Below are 18135 nucleotides of genomic sequence, written 5' to 3' on the forward strand. Positions count from 1 at the left end.
AAGGGGGTATAAATGTGACCCCATCTTTTTAATCATTGGTTCAAAAAATATAGGACTAAAACTAAGTAAAGAATTTCAAAAATTATACATTTGATGATCGGTTAAGCCGTTTTTGAGTTTTCCCTTAGACATACTAGGGCTGCGCAGATATTCCCTTTGTAGACTTTTATATATACTTAGGTACTGTTTTAACAACTAAAAGCCCCTTTAACTGTCTATTGTGACGGACACACTAATTACGACACGGTGCCCTAAATGTTAAAAAACGTTAGCATATCATTTGGTAAAAATCCATAGTATTGTTTTTACGGTAAAAACGCCAGAACGTATAAAATGTATCAGAACCATGGTGAATGCTAAAAGAATTCCGATTCAAACGTAATCTACTAGATTTTGATAGGTGTCCTACCTTTACAGTCATTCACCTGCCACGGTCCAATCAGTTTTACGAAGGTTTTAAGTTATTCACTCACACTATTCAATCCGTCATGGAATTCTACAATTTAAAAGTGATTGTGTTTGCTCTGTATACACGGCCTACGCGACCCGATTCGAACTTTAAAGGGGCCCACTGATCAACAGTCCGCCGGACGATATCGGCCTGTCAGTTAGAACAAAAAGTTGACAGTTCCGAACAACTGACAGGTCGATATATCGTCTGGCGGACTGGTAATCAGTGGGCCCCTTAAGATACGTCAAATATTTGGTCTAGATACGATATGGATTAGATATGTCAGTGTCAAAACTGACGTTTCTTCAAACAAAAACGTTACATTTGACACTGACATAATATATCTAATCCATATCGTATCTGGACGTAATATTTGAAGTGTCATTAAGTTCGAATCGGGCCGATATCATATTGTGTAGTCTCTGAAACATTTATGTATCTCGACTTTCACTATACAATATGCGCTGTGGAATATGAAGCTATAGTAGTTAATTAATAATTTGCTTTCAGTAAATATACACCAAAATGAATAAGCCGATCGGCTTTATAATTATTTATAGACAGGTAATAATGACAAAGTAATGATATTAACAAAAAGGAACTGTTTTACACATATTATATGGATTTAATCAATACATATACACCGTGAGCTCGAATAACCCGATCTATATTAAAGAGTATTCTTAAGCGCATTTAGGGACTAAAATGTAATCCAAAGTTTTCTGAAATCGGTCTTGTTTTAGAGATGTTGACAAGTCTTGTGAAAAATTGTTCCTCTAATAACTCAGTAAAAAAAACCTAATGGCTGCGACTTTTGCCACTATGTGACTTGTTTTAGACACACCTTCTGACAGACATTAAACTTTTAAGGAAACTCGAAAAATTTATCTAGAATAAAAATAAACTTTACTTAATCGTTGTAGTGTTTTTTTTCGCCAAGATGTAAAAAGAAATGACTTGTCGTGGGTGCCCTATTGATATTCCGAGAAAAATTACGCCGATTTTTGTTTCGCCGACAACGATTCGCCGATAATAGTTGTTTGCGAGAGTAGTCAATAAGCAGAACATTGATACGCATATTTACTATTCGTAGAATAATCATTTAGTAACTGTCATAATTGCCCGAGAAACCATTGGTCGAAACACAATAGGTCGAATGTTCATATGGCATTAATATTGACTACTAGCAGAACTCTCTTATTTAGGAGACTAGGACATGACTAACTTACATAGCGGAAGGTGCTGGGCCTAAAATACGGCGTTGCGTGAACAAGATTTCCGTTGGCAGGATTGGTCTATATTATTTAAGCTACTAGGCTAAGTTAGGTATCGTTTTCGTATAAATCGGGGATGCCGAATTCATTTATGAAATCATAATGATACCATTCCGAAGTAAAAACACATAAAATATGAAAAAAAAAACTTTTCTTAAAATTCCTCTTCACGCTTAAACCGCTGAACCAAATTAGTTAAAATTTGGTATACAGATGGTTCGAGTCCCAGGGAACAACATAGGATACTTTTAATCTCAAAAATCATCTCCTTAGGGTGTGAAAAGGGAGGTGAACCGCTGAATCGATTTAGATAAAATTTAGTATACCTACTTAGAGATAGTTTGAGTCCCGGGGAAGAACACAGGATAGTGTTTATCCCCAAAAAAAAAACCTTAAAAATGAATAGGAAGGTGTTGAATTGAATTGTAGCCTTACCACGAGTTTGACACTACATATTCGCTAACTTCTTCGTAACTTACTTTATATACATATACTTAACGCATCTACTTAAAAAATGATAATATTTTATTTCATCCTTTTGTTTCGAAAATAACGACTTATGTACGTAAAATGTGAAACGTTATTCGACTAAACATTGCTTAAACGAAACGATTACTCTGCCAAATGGAAATCGTCCAATAATGGTTCTGCTAATTTACATAGAAGCAAACTGAATGGTATGTGAACCAAGAGTCTACGTAACGTTAGTCGACCAAAAGTTACATTTACAAATAAATTACTCTGCGAAACGATGTTCGGCGAATCGTTGTCGGTGAATCGATAATCTGCTAAAAGTTTCTCGGAGAATCATTAGGTACCCCTTGTCGTGTGCAAAACACACGTACAGATAACACTTCTTTTTTCAAATTTGACCAAAAGTAATTATTTTTTGCTTCTTATAACCTCAGGATGCGTGGTTAGAATCTGTCGGTTCGAATCGGTTACTCGAACCCACGGTGTATACAAAGATACATATAATAAAAAAATGGTACTTACACATATTAAACTATGATGTTGTCTTGAATGATATTTCAATATAATTATGTAGTAGGAGTACTTAGGTAGTGGAGTGGAATGCCAGCTTCTCGAGAATGGGGAATATTTTCTAAGATGGCGGTGGTTCTTCGGAGTTGCTCGAGAATAAATGATTAAGATTTGATAACAGGACGCTCTAATTGGACAGGAAGGAAAAATAATATATATTAAATACCTATCTATATAATAATACAATAAATTGTTGTCGACCTTCCGACCTTTGTTAATTCTATTGTAAATGGCTATGATTTATTTAAGATACCTATTGATGAATGATTTCGGAAAAAAAAACCTTTGTCCTTTCACCCGGGCTGCTAGACCGGGCCAGGGCCGAGCCGGAGATCCGGTCCTTCGTATTCTATGGAGAGCACCACGTGATCACCGATTTGCCGTCATAGAAAATTACATGTCGCCCATGTCGGTCACCTCGGCACGGGCCTAGCGTGAGTCATTCTTTATATTTATACGGAAAACCACAAAAATATAGTACAAAAGCTCCCAACTATGTTCCAAAAATAACTCAAATATGTAAGTACCTATCTTCGTTCGTTCGCTCTTGTTTGAATATCAATGACAAAATTACTGTATATCTGGTTAACACCATTCTCCATCTGAAACCAACACAAGAAAGAATAATAAGAACGTGGCCCCTTTAAAAAAATCATTAATCATAGGTAGGAATTAATAAGCGTCAGCGGGAAAAAATATTAAATTGGTTGTCAAGCCTTTTTTGACTTCACTAGGACTGCTTTTAGCGAATATTAACTGAATCTCAAGTTTTACATGCTATAATAAACAATGCCACACAAGTCCATCATGCCAGCCAAGTAATCTGAATAACTATTTTTCAATAACGCAGCAATACCGCCGTTATGAATTTCCCGGCCTACGAGTGCTCGGGCGGAACGTGCTTGAAATATCAAATCCGGCATTCTGCTTTTGTACACTAAATTCAAGATATTGTATGAAATATCAAGATCTAGAATATATATCTAACATAGCGTTGTTAGTACATTTTTGTAAATAGGCGAGGAATGAGCGATGTCCACGACCAAGCTCGAATCGAAGTTAGCAAATACCATTCCAGTCGAAGTGCTTTTCTCATAAAAGCATTTTGAATAATAGTAGGGCTTAACCTTTTTTTATAACTTGCGCCTTTCAACTTTTTTAAGTATGAACCGACAATATTTGTATGCAACGTTGCATTGTTTTCGCCTAGAGTGCAATGTATTTTTTTTTTACTAACTGATCATTACCATGTATTTTGCATCCTATTATCGAGTAATCAATATTAAAAAATGTATTGTTATTAAAATAAATATTTGTTTTGTTACAGTTACCTAAATGTGCAAGTCCCGAAATGTGACAATCCGTATGCGAACACTGAAGATGAAGCGGCGGGCTCTGCCCACGGTCCGGGAGGAGGCGCCGCGCTTCAACAGCGACCTAGTCCTCTATGGCATCGTCACCGCCGCCGCCGTCCTCAGCTACTTCAACAGCCTTAATGGCGAATTCGTGCATGACGACATCCCCGCGATCGTGACGAACCCAGATGTGATTGGGACGAATTCGCTGCGACAAGTGTTCGACAATGACTTCTGGGGTACGCCGATGGGTGACGTCAACAGTCATAAGAGTTACAGGCCGCTGACTTCGCTGTCGTTCAGGTAAGTTTACATACAATGTTTATATTTCTGTTTTTTACCTAGAGGCGTAATCAAAAACTTAAAATATCAGTGCGTCGCTCTTGCATCCGTATTTGAGATGAGCGTTATGCACCGGTTAAACTAGTGTTAAATTAGAAAGAAAATAAATATATCAAAATTTAAGTTGGTAAATATTATCTATATTGCGCATAAAAAAATCACATTTCTGTAAACTTGGAAAATTCAACACTCTCTACCGCATTCTTAATATCTCTTTCTTTTACAAACGTCACTTTTCGAAAGGACGGCTAACTATATTGCTCTGGTTTCGTGCACCTTTTCCTTAGTCTAGTTCAGAGATAGTAACATAATATCTCTCCAGAGTATTTGGACATTTTAGACCCACGCTTTGTCAATAGCCGAGCTATTTGTTCTCTTCTACCCTCAATATATTTAGAACTAATTGACAACGATATGTTTGTCTTTGTAGGCTGTGGTGTGGTCTGAAGAAAGGGACAGTGCTTCGTGTCTATTTTAGTCATGTTCTCTGTGTTCGCGAATCTATTAAAAACTAAAAGATTTGATAAATTTAAGAAACAACAATAATATATTATTAAGACTGAGTGGTCTATATTTAGATACAAAGATTAAATATTGTGGAATAAGGGACTATAAAAAAGGACTGTACGGGTTAATGAGCAGGTTAGAAGTTCTAGGCGTCCATATTAGACTACGGTGATCGCTTACTATCAGGCAGGCCGTATGCTTGTTTGCTAGCGACGTGGTACAATAAAACTAATTTCGTTACATTTATACGGCGAGTGCGTCAGTTACCGCACTCTCAAACTGCAGTCCGTAGTTAGTTACACCGAAATTCTACGACGATGAACGATGTGACAGTATCGGGACAAGTTAACCAGTCCTTATTCGACATTTCGCTTTAAAACACGTCCATCACTTGCATGCCTACGCCATTCGTCGAGGTCCAAAGTTGAAACGCACGTTGGATAATGAACGAAGCGGGATCACTGTCATGACTCGATCGAATGACAACGAGGAATATGAGGAATATCCGTTGCAGCTCCACACTATCTTTGGGACAATAGCGAATCAATTTGGCTGTTAGGGGTTAGGGTACACTGTTATTTAAAACACGTCACACTTCTATAAAATAATGTAGTAAAAATAACACTTGCATTGCGTGTGCTATCCAAATCGTTGCAGTCTTATCTTGGGTCTAACTCTAACTATATTATATTTATATTTTAACAGCTTCCCATCTACCTATACACAACATATTGTTGTTACAGTCCTTACATAATTTCGTGAAAAAAAAATATAAAAATTATAAATTAAATAGATAGTTCAATACTAGTGTCAGCACTAGTGTGTAAATGTATTCAAGTTTTGGATTATAGTTAGGTATCTTTACAGTACAATAAATATCAGTAACTAATACAGCTATTGTCTACTAAGCACAATGCACATGCAAACTACGTCGATACTAATTACCCCTTAGTAATTGTAAGGCCAATATCACACGCCGCTGACCACCGCCCCGACGGGGAGTTGGGAAGTGTGTAACCGACCTTATCTATTGCCTGCGTCTATTGTGTGAGCAGACCAATAAGAGGATTATCTAATTACCTAACCATAGGAGTAAATTTCTCATACTGTTAAAGTTGTTGGAAAGGTGCAGTTAAAGGTGTCATTCGGTTGTCGACTGCAATAGCCGTAGCAACTGAGGCTTAGGCGATGTCACTGTCAATCTTGATAAAATCAGCGATTGTAGCGGTAATGCTGCAACGATAACAACGCAAATTTTCATAGAAATATAGGTAGCAGTAATGCTGCTGCATTTGCCATCTGAATTTCACCGTAATAAGTGTACACCGTTCTTTGTGTATCCTTGACATCCTTGTATTATGATTTGGAATTTCATCATTGTGTCATATTCGTCACTTGTAAGCAAATTAGAATATGGACGAAACGCCCAAGAGGACGCAACAGCTCTCGAACCGTGGACCGATCTTATAACGAAATATATACACTTCTTCTATACTACTAATACGTTTATTTTGCTGGATACAGTTCTGTAACATCGGCAGATGAATCTATGCAAATTATTTAATACACTATAAAATTCTGATACTTATTCGTACTTCCGCAATGTACAGTAGGTAGTCCTTTTTTATTAGGGTTCCGTACCCAAAGGGTAAAAACGGGACCCTATTACTAAGACTCCGCTGTCCGTCCGTCCGTCCGTCCGTCCGTCTGTCACCAGGCTGTATCTCACGAACCGTGATAGCTAGACAGTTGAAATTTTCACAGATGATGTATTTCTGTTGCCGCTATAACAACAAATACTAAAAACAAAATAAAATAAAGATTTTAAGTGGGGCTCCTATACAACAAACGTGATTTTTGACCGAAGTTAAGCAACGTCGGGCGGGGTCAGTACTTGGATGGGTGACCGTTTTTTGCTTGTTTTGCTCTATTTTTTGTTGATGGTGCGGAACCCTCCGTGCGCGAGTCCGACTCGCACTTGGCCGGTTTTTGTTCCTTAGATTTTGCTTGGTGCTAAATCGTCGGAAAGTCTCGTGTACCTACGGAAAGATATACAAATTGGACCACAGGTCTATCTATCCTCGCAAGTCCCCGTGTACTAAAAAACAAATTAAATTCGAGTTTTGAACTCGTATAGAAACAGAAGAAAGTTCCAAATTTAAAAGCGCCAAAATTGGCTTGTACGGCTACCATCAGTTTGGCACTGACATAAACGCCATCGAGAACGTAATTTACTTTCTATACATCTCGCTCGTACTCGCATATATTAGTGCGAACGAGATGTATAGAAAGTAAATTACCTTGTCGATAGCGTATATGTCAGTTTTGACACTGTCAGTGACTCATGGTACGGGCTCTGGGTCTTACGAGGCTATGCAGACTGTTCTCTATACGAGTAAGTATATTGTTTACTTGGAAGTATTCCAAAATGTAAAAAGTGACCCTGCTGTGTACGTTTAAATTATTGACCGTAGTTATTATCTTAGTGCTGCAACCGTAACTATAAACTATGTCAAGCTGTAAAGTATTACGGCTAGTTTACTGCAAAAACTATTACTTGTGACATTTTAGTACTATCAGGCTTATAAGCCGCTTAGTTTGTCTTGTGGAAATATTATTATAGCCTCAACCTCTTTTATAATATAAAAAGGATGTTGGTAAGTCATGATTACGAATTACGAGCATGAGCATAAAATTTATTGACCTTTGGTAAGTACATTGTTTGATATGGTCATAACATGCGATTAGTGCATTGAAATTGTTATCGTTTTAGTAATATTTTGAACGGGCATTTCATTCATATTTCATACAAAATGGGCGCGCCTCATTCAGTTAAGTAAGTAGGTACCTCTCTCCACGACGACAGATTGTTTACATATGAACAGGGCCCCTATTCGACATGTGCAACTGTCAAATTTCGCGTCATTTGAAATTCAACTGTTGAAGTTCATTTGAAGTTCATCAAGTGCTGAAGTTCATTTGGTACAAACAATAATTTAACAAAAAACAACTTTGTTTTATTATTACTTTAAGGTTTATAATGGTTTGGTTTGGTTGTCACCTAACTGTGGATTGCTAATGTCAAATTTTGACAAGTAATGATTCCAAAGGTAGACTTGGTTCTCTATGACCTTCGGCACCATCTTGGAGTTTTTGACGTGCGAAAGGGTAATTTATAGCAAAGAGTAAAACTTTTTTTTTTTCAGTACGTAAGTTTACATGAATTAATGACATCTTGTGAGCGATAGACCAACGAATGCGCTGTAGGCGATGCGGCGGCGAGTAGTGGAACTTACGTGACAATTTCCATCAATCAAAAAGGGACTACATTGCTGATGGTCGATAAAGGCTATTAATAATTGAATTTTAACAGCAAGAATGCCTTATTGACAAGCGATCTTTTTGTTGAACCCACACCTACACGTCAAATAATGCTTGCTCCACACATTCTCCTATAAACGCTCAAAATTGTAAAAAAATGAAACAATTTACTCATCACCTCTCTCAACTCAAGCTGCCTATTTCTAAACCACGTTAATAAACCACAAGTTGTACCTTAACACATTTCGTAAACCACATATTCAGAAAAGTCCGTATTTTATTACTAAGTGGAACATGAATAGCTTGTATTACTTTTTTGGCATAAAAATAATCTAAATTAGTCAAAATATTTTGACTAAATATTGCGCTACTGCTACCTACTATATAGGTACCTACTACCTTAGTAACTTGGTAACTTTGTCAGTCACCAACTATTTTGATGCTACCTACAAAGAGCATCAAAATAGTTGGCGACTGACAGGTCAGGCTCCGGTCTTGGTAAGTAATATAGTCAAATACAGTAGGTCATAAGACCAGTGTTGCCAGATCTACTGATTAAGCAGTAAATCTATCTGATTTTAAAAATATACTGGGTCAACCAAATCTTGTCAGTAAATAGGAACAAAAAAACTATACTCGTCCTTTTCTTTTGGGTGCTAGTACTAGTGTAAGACAAAGATAGTATGATTCTCTCTGTCTATGTTTGAAATCAAACAGACCTTTGACACACCATATCTACTGATCTACTGCTTTTTGCTGGTGAGCTACTGATTTTTCGAAAACGAGGGGTAAAATTTATAAAACCATCATAAGACCTGTCGTCATGTTGGGCTCTAAAGGTGACGGATGAGAAGAGATTGCATGTAGCGGAAATGAGAATGTTAAGATGGATGTGTGGTGTGACAAGAATGGATAGGATATAAGGAATGGTATATAAGAGGAAGCCTGAAAGTTGCACCCATAGTAGAAAAAGTAAAAGCGAATCGCCTAGCGTGGTATGGGTATGTGATGCGGAGGGATGAAAGTCATGTGACGAGAAAGGTATTACGAATGAATGTGGAGAGAATTAACGGGAGAGGAAAACCGAGGAAAAGATGGATGGACTGAGTCATGTGACGAGAAAGGTATTACGAATGAATGTGGAGGGAATTAACGGGAGAGGAAAACCGAGGAAAAGGTGGCTGGACTGTGTGAGAGATGATATGAAACGAACGCAAGTGAATGATGAAATGACGATGACGGGCGAGAGAGAGGTATGGAAGAAAAAAACATGCTGCGCCGACCCCAAATGAATGGGATAAGGGCAAGCGAATGATGAGTAGAAAAAAAACTTGTGCTCATTTATTAATTATAATAACAGAAGTAAGAGACAGAATGATACTCTTCATTTTACTGTTACTGACAATTTGATTTGCCAGCTATACTCAATTACTCAATCACGCCCAGTTTGTCAGCAGAAAAAGGAAAAATAAAACAAATTTTCTATGGGAGGTTGGTGTCTGAGGGTCTACCGCAAATCACGTTCGACGTGTTACCTCCCTGTCACACTTACGTACGAATTTACAAGTGCGACAGAGAGGCAACACGTCGAACGTGGTTCGCGGTAGGCCGTCAGGTCAGAGCATTTTTTTTTTTCAATTTTACCTATTGCAGACATCACTTTTTAAATCTACTGCTTTTTTCCCCTATCTACTGCTAAAACGATTTTTTTTCTACTGAATATTGCAGATTTCATCTGGCAACACTGCATAAGACCTAACATTACTACCAAGACCTAAAAGTACCTATTGTTTAATATGTATCTACTCAGAGATGATTTTTAATTAAAGGAGATTAAATACATAAAGTCCGTCAACCAAATCTTGTCAGTAGTAAAAGGCGGCAAATTTGAAAAATCGCGGGTTAGCAACACTGTGTTCGAATAATTCCAAAATGCGTGTCATCTGTGTTTTATCTGTGGAATGCGGATCGTGATGGGATCGTGAATGACAGCCGTCACCTTATTTGTTTTCATTTGGTTTTCATTCTGAATCGTTTCTGTTTCAAGAGATATTTCTGCTGTCACCATTAAATACCAATACATTAAATAAGAATAAGCAAAGCTAAGGGGCCTACAATGTACAATCATGCTCGTTGATGGTAAACATTACTAAAAATTGAGGTTATGACAAGTACATACTGGAAGAACTCTTTCGAACTTTTAAGATTATGTTCAGTTTTTTTGTTTTAGGGTTAAAAGGCATAAATAAAATTAAAACGTATGCCTAAATCTATCCAACAAGACCATAAATTGTGTCCTGGAAACCGTCCATAGGCCCACATGTCTAATATTTTCAGCAATCAGCTGTGACTATTTACAAAGATGCAATAGAATACTACAGAGTATTATGCTTGGTTGAAGTGACCCGGTAACATTGGTAACTTCATTATATTTTTTCAATTAATGACCTGAATTATAGTGTAAGCTAAAGTGACCCTTATCTTATTTACCTTTAAATTAAATAAACACCCAAATATCAGTTGTTTTATTTTTAATATGTAATCCTATTGTACAATATATACTAATCAAAAAAATTACACAGGTAAGTATGTCATATTCATCCAGAAGAGTACACTAATTTACATTAACAAGTGGCATATTATATTGTAAATAACAAATATATGCACTATCTAATTATCTGCATTTTGATATGATTTTATTTTAGTAAACTTAGAAGACATAGATAGGGAACAAAGAGAATATAAACACTACGATAGGGAGTTGTTTTTGATATCTTCAAATTTGTTCATCATTTTGATTAACATTGTTTTAACATCGCTTTTAAATTGTCCGTCCATGTTTCAAATTTTTTCAATAAACCGCGAGTGACAATTTGAATTGACGTATTACGTAATACGCAGGGCGCGCTCAGCGGAAAAAAAAATCTTTTGGTTCGATGTACATTGCTGCTTTTCTTAGCGCAATACTGCTCTTTGAGTGTTGCCCTACTTTAGTTTGCTTTACATTGCTACTGACAAGATTTGGTTGACGGACTATATATGTTATTCAACTACAAATAAAAAAAATTGATCTATTTCAGTTTACACATTTTTTTTCGTTTAATTTTAATAAAACATTAAAGTTTTTAAGCATTCAACTTTATTTAATTTTCTTCACTTTATTATTTTCTGATATTTAGGTAGGTATGGTGTTTCAGGTTGGTAACAGGAAATAAGAAAACCACACCTCTCCAAAAACTCTGCTGGTGATTCACATCTGTAAGTTTAAATATGAAACATGATAAAAACACTTAAATTAAAAACTTAATGTCTGGGAGACCGAGTTTTGCTCTGGAAACATATAATAACCCAAAAATGCGCGTTTTCCCAGAGATAAAACCTAGCTAGATCGATTTTGCGCCCCCGTAAACCTCCATATAGCAAATTTCATCTAAATACGTTTAGAGCCGTTCCCGAGATCCCCGAAATATATTATACATATAAATAAATAAATAAATATACAAGAATTGCTCGTTTAAAGGTATTAAAAACTTATAAATAAATTATTAGCCCTTCTGCAGGCTGCCCGCTTGCCCCGCTGGATAAGAATGCTGATCCGCATCATCAAAAGCATACAGATATAAAGCGCTTTGACAGCTCCTCATAGAGGCAACGCGCGCTAGGCCGCACGCCATAAATCTAAGCTAAAGTCTTAAATTCGAGATCATGAACATGAAATATTGTTCGCTATAATATTAAAATCATAGGTATTACACCTATGATTTTACTATTATAGCGAAAAGTTAGCAGGAGACGGCCGTGCCGTGGTCGTGATAGGCCCTCCAGTACCATCGGTCCATTTTCCCAATCTGTCTACTTTACCAAACGGTCAACTTTCCCGATCTGCCTAATTGCTTTTCTCAATCCGTCTAATTACTTATCGGTCCACTTTCCCGATCCGTCTAATTACCGATCGGTCCACTTTCTTCATTGGTCTACTTGACCAAATGGTCCGCTTTTCCGATCCCATGAAAAAGATTTCATGTAAAATGTTGCCAAGACGAAAGTACAAGGCTCGGACTGTCAAAAAGTTATCAGATATCTTGTAGAGCCAAGCTTCTAACTCTACAAGCCCTAACATCACAAACTCTACACCTTAGTCAAAATACGTGGCTTGGCCGTTTTGTTACTACAAAAATTATTGTATAATAAAAAATAATCAATAGATTTCACCTTCCGCCCATGTGACGGTAGCGAAACGGCCAAGCCACATATGTTGACTAAGATGTAGAGTTTGTCATGTTAGGGCTTGCAGAGTTAGAAGCTTGGCTCTACAAGATATCTGATAACTTTTTGACAGTCCGAGCCTTGTGGTTTCGTCTTGGCAACATTTTACATGAAATGTTTTTCATGGGATATTGTTTACTGGAATGATCCCAGACATTTTGTTCGTTGTAGTCACAAAACGGTAATTTGCTGCCACGCAATCAGTTATATTTGATTAAATACTGTCAGAACAATGACGGTGTCTCACTCGCATCTGTTACAATACTGATATGTCGGTCCTCCGTGGTTGACACATATTGACTTGGCATTATGCTGGCACTAAGCGTTTTTGGTATTCTGAGAAACTGGTGGTTTGCGAGTATAAAAAATACATTTCGCGAATCGCCAAATCAAAGTTCGCGAAGTTGGTACTATGCTACGAAATGAGTGAACCAATGGCGAAAGTAGACAACGTGCTCAAGTAGACAAATCGGGAAAGTGGACCGTTTGGCAAAGTAGACAGACCGGGAAAGTGGACCGATGGTAAAGTGGACACATCGCGAAAGTGGACCGTTTGGTAAAGTACACAGATCGCGAAAATGGACCCTTTGGTAAAGTAGACAGATTGGGAAAGTGGACCGATGGTACTGGAGGGGTGATAGGTACAGCATGCGTGGACCAGACAAGCAAACCCTGAATTATGTCCCTACCTATTTTACTATACCTTTGTTCACCATTATGTTCACCTATGTATATTTACTCTTCTTTCCAAGATATTCATCTTTTTCAAAATGTAACCCGTATAATCGGGCTGTATAATTGCCTCAATTTTTTTTACACAAAGTTGTATGTAATCTTAATTCGATAATTAATGATGTTTTACATATTTATCATATACTATTTTGCAAATTTTTCTTGGATATTACGTTGTTTATTTCGATTACGTGTTTATTATTTTCGTTACTATGACAGCGTTTTTTTTTCTTTTTTGGCATTTACTACAGTAGCCAGTGTCATGTCGATATAAAAACACTTTAAAAATGGAAAGGTTGAGTCCTCAATACAGTGACATTATAACTCAAACAAGAACCATCCAAAGGGGGGTGGGGGAAATTTCGTTATCTGCCTCTCTATCACTCTTGCATATACGAGCGAAATTTAATGGTGGCAGATAACGAAATTGGTTTCGCGGCAGGCCCTCTTTAAACAAACCGCCTTGATTCATCAATGTTATATTTATTAGGAACAAACGTTGACTGCCGACTGTCCTGTCTTCAGCAGCGGAGTTGAAACAGTCGCCGTGGTCGAAATCGGCCGGGAGAGTATATATATATATATTATACTACTCTTTGCTGCCCACTTCTAGCGCTGACGGTACACCGCGAAAATCAGTAAAATGCTGCAAATGGTGTTAAAGGTCTGAAAATCGGTACGATTGATCTTTAGGACATTTGAAACAATTTGACCCGAAGCGCCAACAAATAAAAAAAAACGAGAGGAGTTATGACGTCATGTTTTTTTGTATGAAATAAAAAAAAAATGTTTAGAAACCTATCGTGTATGGTATTAAACGAAAGGGCTTTCTGAGCCAATGCTAAAAATATATCACATAGTTACATTTCAGTCATTTTGTTTAAATTATAATAAAAATATTTTTCAAAACATACCAAGTTTGGGGTTCTCCAGATACAATACCATAATTTTTTTTTTGTAAAATATACCTCAAATTATCCCTAATATCCTCATATCTAACCCTAATAAAGCAATTTTGAAATTATTTACATTTAGGTTTTTTTTTTAATTTTTCAATTTTACAAAGTGTAATAATAGCCCTGCCGAATTACTCAATACGAGTAATAATGTCATTCGGGTAAAATAAGAGTATTGAAACTTGCTTTTTCTACTCCCGTACTTTTATTTGTCATTTAAAGGGTCGTGCACACACCTTTAAACCCCTAACTTATAGTTATCAACACAAGTCTTTAGTCTATTCCCCAAAAAAATATTTGTGCATACACGCAGTATCTTTTTGGCACTTTTACGATACTTCGTGTAATCACCATTTAAAAAATATTGTATGGAATACATTGTTTCCAACCTAATTTTAATTGTCATTTCTGACAGATGAGTAAACCATAGACATGTTTTGGTTAATGGTACGATTATTTTCATCTTTATAGGGCTGTATCTCCTAAACCGTGCGTCGTAGCACAAAAATAATCAAATTTTCGTTCCCCTTTGAAACCCCTAAGTAATATTTAGAAAACACGAAAAACAAAAAAAAATAAAGAATTTTTTTTTATAGGGTTTTATCTCCTAAACCGTGCGTCGTAGCGCAAAAATATTAAAATTTTCATTCCTCTGTAAGAAACCCTAATTAATATTTAAAAAAAAACACAAAAAAGAGATTAAAAAAAACAAAAAAAACTTTATAATGCTGTATCTCCTAAACCGTGCGTCGTAGCGCAAAAATAATCAAATTTTCGTTCCCCTTTAAGAAACCCCTAAGTAAGATGTAAAAAACACAAAAAAAGAAAAAAAAAAGAAAAAAAAAGAAAAAGAGGAAGAAAAATATTTATAGGGCTGTATCTCCTAAACCGTGCGTCGTAGCGCAAAAATAATGAAATTTTCGTTCCCCTTAAGAAACCCACGCACTGAACAACCTATCACATTAGGACATGAAACAATCATCATCATCCATTTTTATTATTATTTCATTGCATTTCAAAGTGCTTGGTCGTAGAAAAAGTATTGTATGCAACGTTGTTTAACCGAGTCAAAAAATACTAGTGGCGTCTTTATTAACAATTTTCGGTTGTTGTTTGTTGTTATTGTTACTCACGCCACTCGCCTTTTTTGACCTCTCTTAAACAACAGTTGCATAAAATACTATTACATGTTCCTTTGGTAATATCTAAGCTTTAAGTAAGAAAAAGTTCAGATGAGTGGGGGGTGGAGAACTCGGGAAAGAAGGGACGTTAAAGGTGAGTTTTTTCGGTTAATTCTTTCTTAATTATTACATAGACAATTTTTACTACGACTTATAGATTCCGAGATATAAGCGACTTTCTGAAAAAAACCGTTATATATTAATTTTATGCTTTCTTTTTAAATATTTAATTGACAGATTCATAGATCACACTATGTAAAATTGAAAAATAAAAAAAAACCTAAATGTATATAATTTTAAAATTGCTTTATTAGGGTTAGATATGAGGATATTAGGTATAAGATTAGAGGTATATTTTACAAAAAAAAATTTACCGTATTGTATCTGGAGAATCCCAAACTTAATTGGTATGTTTTGAAAATTATTTATATTATAATTAAAAAAAAATACTGAAATGTAATGATGTGATATATGTTTGGAATCGTCTCAGAAAGCCCTTTCGTTTAATACCAAACACGATAGGTTTTTAAACAATATTTTTTTATTCCTTACAAAAAAAGATGACGTCATAACTCCTCTCGTTTTTTTTTTATTTGTTGGTACTTCGGGTCAAATTGTTTCAAATGTTCTAAAGATCAATCGTACCGATTTTCATACCTTTAACATCATTTGCAGCATTTTACTGAATTTCTCGGTGTACCGCCAGCGCTATATAGGTATACTTGGTCAACCAGATCTTGACAGTAGAAAAAGTCGGCAATTTTGAAAAATGTAGGCGCGAAGGGATATCGTCCCATGGAAGATTTGAATTTCGTGCCTTTTTTTACTGACAAGATTTGGTTGACCAGCTATATACATATTATACTACTCTTTGCCTACGCCTTTGCTTTAAACTTTTTTTAACAAGTTTTCACAGACAATTAATAATTTGACATAGACACATCAAGGCGGTTTGTTTACAAAGGGGCCTATCGGGAAGTGCGAAAATCGAAACTCAGCTATTTGCCTCTTTATCGCTCGAATATGCAAGAGTGATAGAGAGGTTAGATAACAATATTTCTAATTTCTGACTGTATTTTTCTTTAAATATTTTCAAATATAATTAAGTTGCGTTGTTTTATCACAAAGTTAAAAAGACTTAAAAGACCACTGTCTGTATCATCACCATCAGATCAACTCGATGGTAACCATAAAAATATTGTATTGTCACCCATATTACATATTATGTACTTATGTAAATTTTCAGCTTCATTGAACACCCGAGAAGTGGGTCAAATCTAGACACGCGGTAGCGTGTCCAGCCAAGTTCAAAGAAAAAGGAACTGGCGACGCAGCAACCGTGTGTAATATTACACGAACCATTTCGAGCTACTTTTGATCCCTTCACAACTTGAAACCTACTTAACCTACACACATGAAATTTGGCACATGTATTCAAGTCCCTTAGCTTGTTCAAAATACACTATTTCATAAACATAGCTCAAACAGTTATTGATAAATTAACGTTTAAAAACCGGCATTTTTGTGACTGACTGACATATAGATCAAAAACCTAACCCACTTCCAGGTGACCTAGAAACTTGAAATTTGGCATCAAGGTAGACTATTAGGTGGAAGGAAAAATGTGAAAATTGGAAATGATTGATATTTTGACGGAAAAAAAATAATTAATACTTATAGACCAAAAACCTAACCCACTTCTAGATTACTTAGAAACTTGATATTTGGCAAGGTAGACTATTAGGTGCATATAGAAGGAAAAATGTGAAAACTGGAAATTATTGATATTTCGATGGAAAAAAAATAATTAATACTTATAGACCAAAAACCTAACCCACTTCTAGATGACTTAGAAACTTGATATTTGGCATCAAGGTAGAATATTAGGTGCATATAGAGGGAAAAATCTGAAAACTGGAAATTATTGATATATCGATGGAAAAAAAAACTTATAGACCAAAAACCTAACCCACTTCTAGATTACTTAGAAACTTGATATTTGGAATGAAAGTAGACTATAAAGCGTATACAAAATAAAAAATGTGAAACTGAAACTTTTTGGCAATTAACCGCGCGTTAGCGAGGGTCTCCTTTTCAGCTTAGGCAAACTGCTTTCATGATGAATACTATAGTAATTTCTGTACAAAAAGTAATGATATCCCAACAAAAACATAAATGTGAAATGAGAGCCAAGTTCAATATTGAGAATATGTGTCGTTGTTGACTCGCCGACAAAAGAATTGAGATCTATATGGGTGCCAAGTTCTGTGCTGTGTAGAAAATCCTGAAATTATAAAGGATTTGTCTTGGCTAGTTTTTACGTATAGGCATATAGGTAATATATATTTTTCAAAAGAATTGAGATCTATATGGGTGCCAAGTTCTGTGCTGTGTAGAAAATCCTGAAATTATAAAGGATTTGTCTTGGCTAGTTTTTACGTATAGGCATATAGGTAATATATATTTTTCTGTTAGTTTTTCAAAAACTTGGTTTGTTGTTAAAAACTAGCCAAGACAAATCCTTTATAATTTCAGGATTTTCTACACAGCACAGAACTTGGCACCCATATAGATCTCAATTCTTTTGTCGGCGAGTCAACAACGACACGTATTCTCAATATTGAACTTGACTCTCATTTCACATTTATGTTTTTGTTGGGATTTAATTTGCATGATTTGATTGGAACCACATTGGAACAGACAGAC

The 18135-nt window shown here is 35.9% G+C and overlaps 1 protein-coding gene across 1 annotated transcript in view; it reads left to right on the forward strand.

Annotated features, from left to right (window-relative positions):
- The window catches only part of LOC134662755 (protein O-mannosyl-transferase TMTC1-like), a 133168-nt gene that overhangs the window by 47532 nt on the left and 67501 nt on the right, over positions 1–18135 (forward strand). Inside the window, exon 2 of the mRNA XM_063519042.1 lies at positions 4097–4427. Within this exon, the coding sequence (XP_063375112.1) occupies positions 4105–4427 (323 nt within the window). The 5' untranslated portion in view covers positions 4097–4104. The remainder of the gene's footprint in view (positions 1–4096; positions 4428–18135) is intronic.

This window comes from Cydia amplana, chromosome 3, assembly GCF_948474715.1.
Source record: "Cydia amplana chromosome 3, ilCydAmpl1.1, whole genome shotgun sequence".
NCBI lineage: Eukaryota > Metazoa > Arthropoda > Insecta > Lepidoptera > Tortricidae > Cydia > Cydia amplana.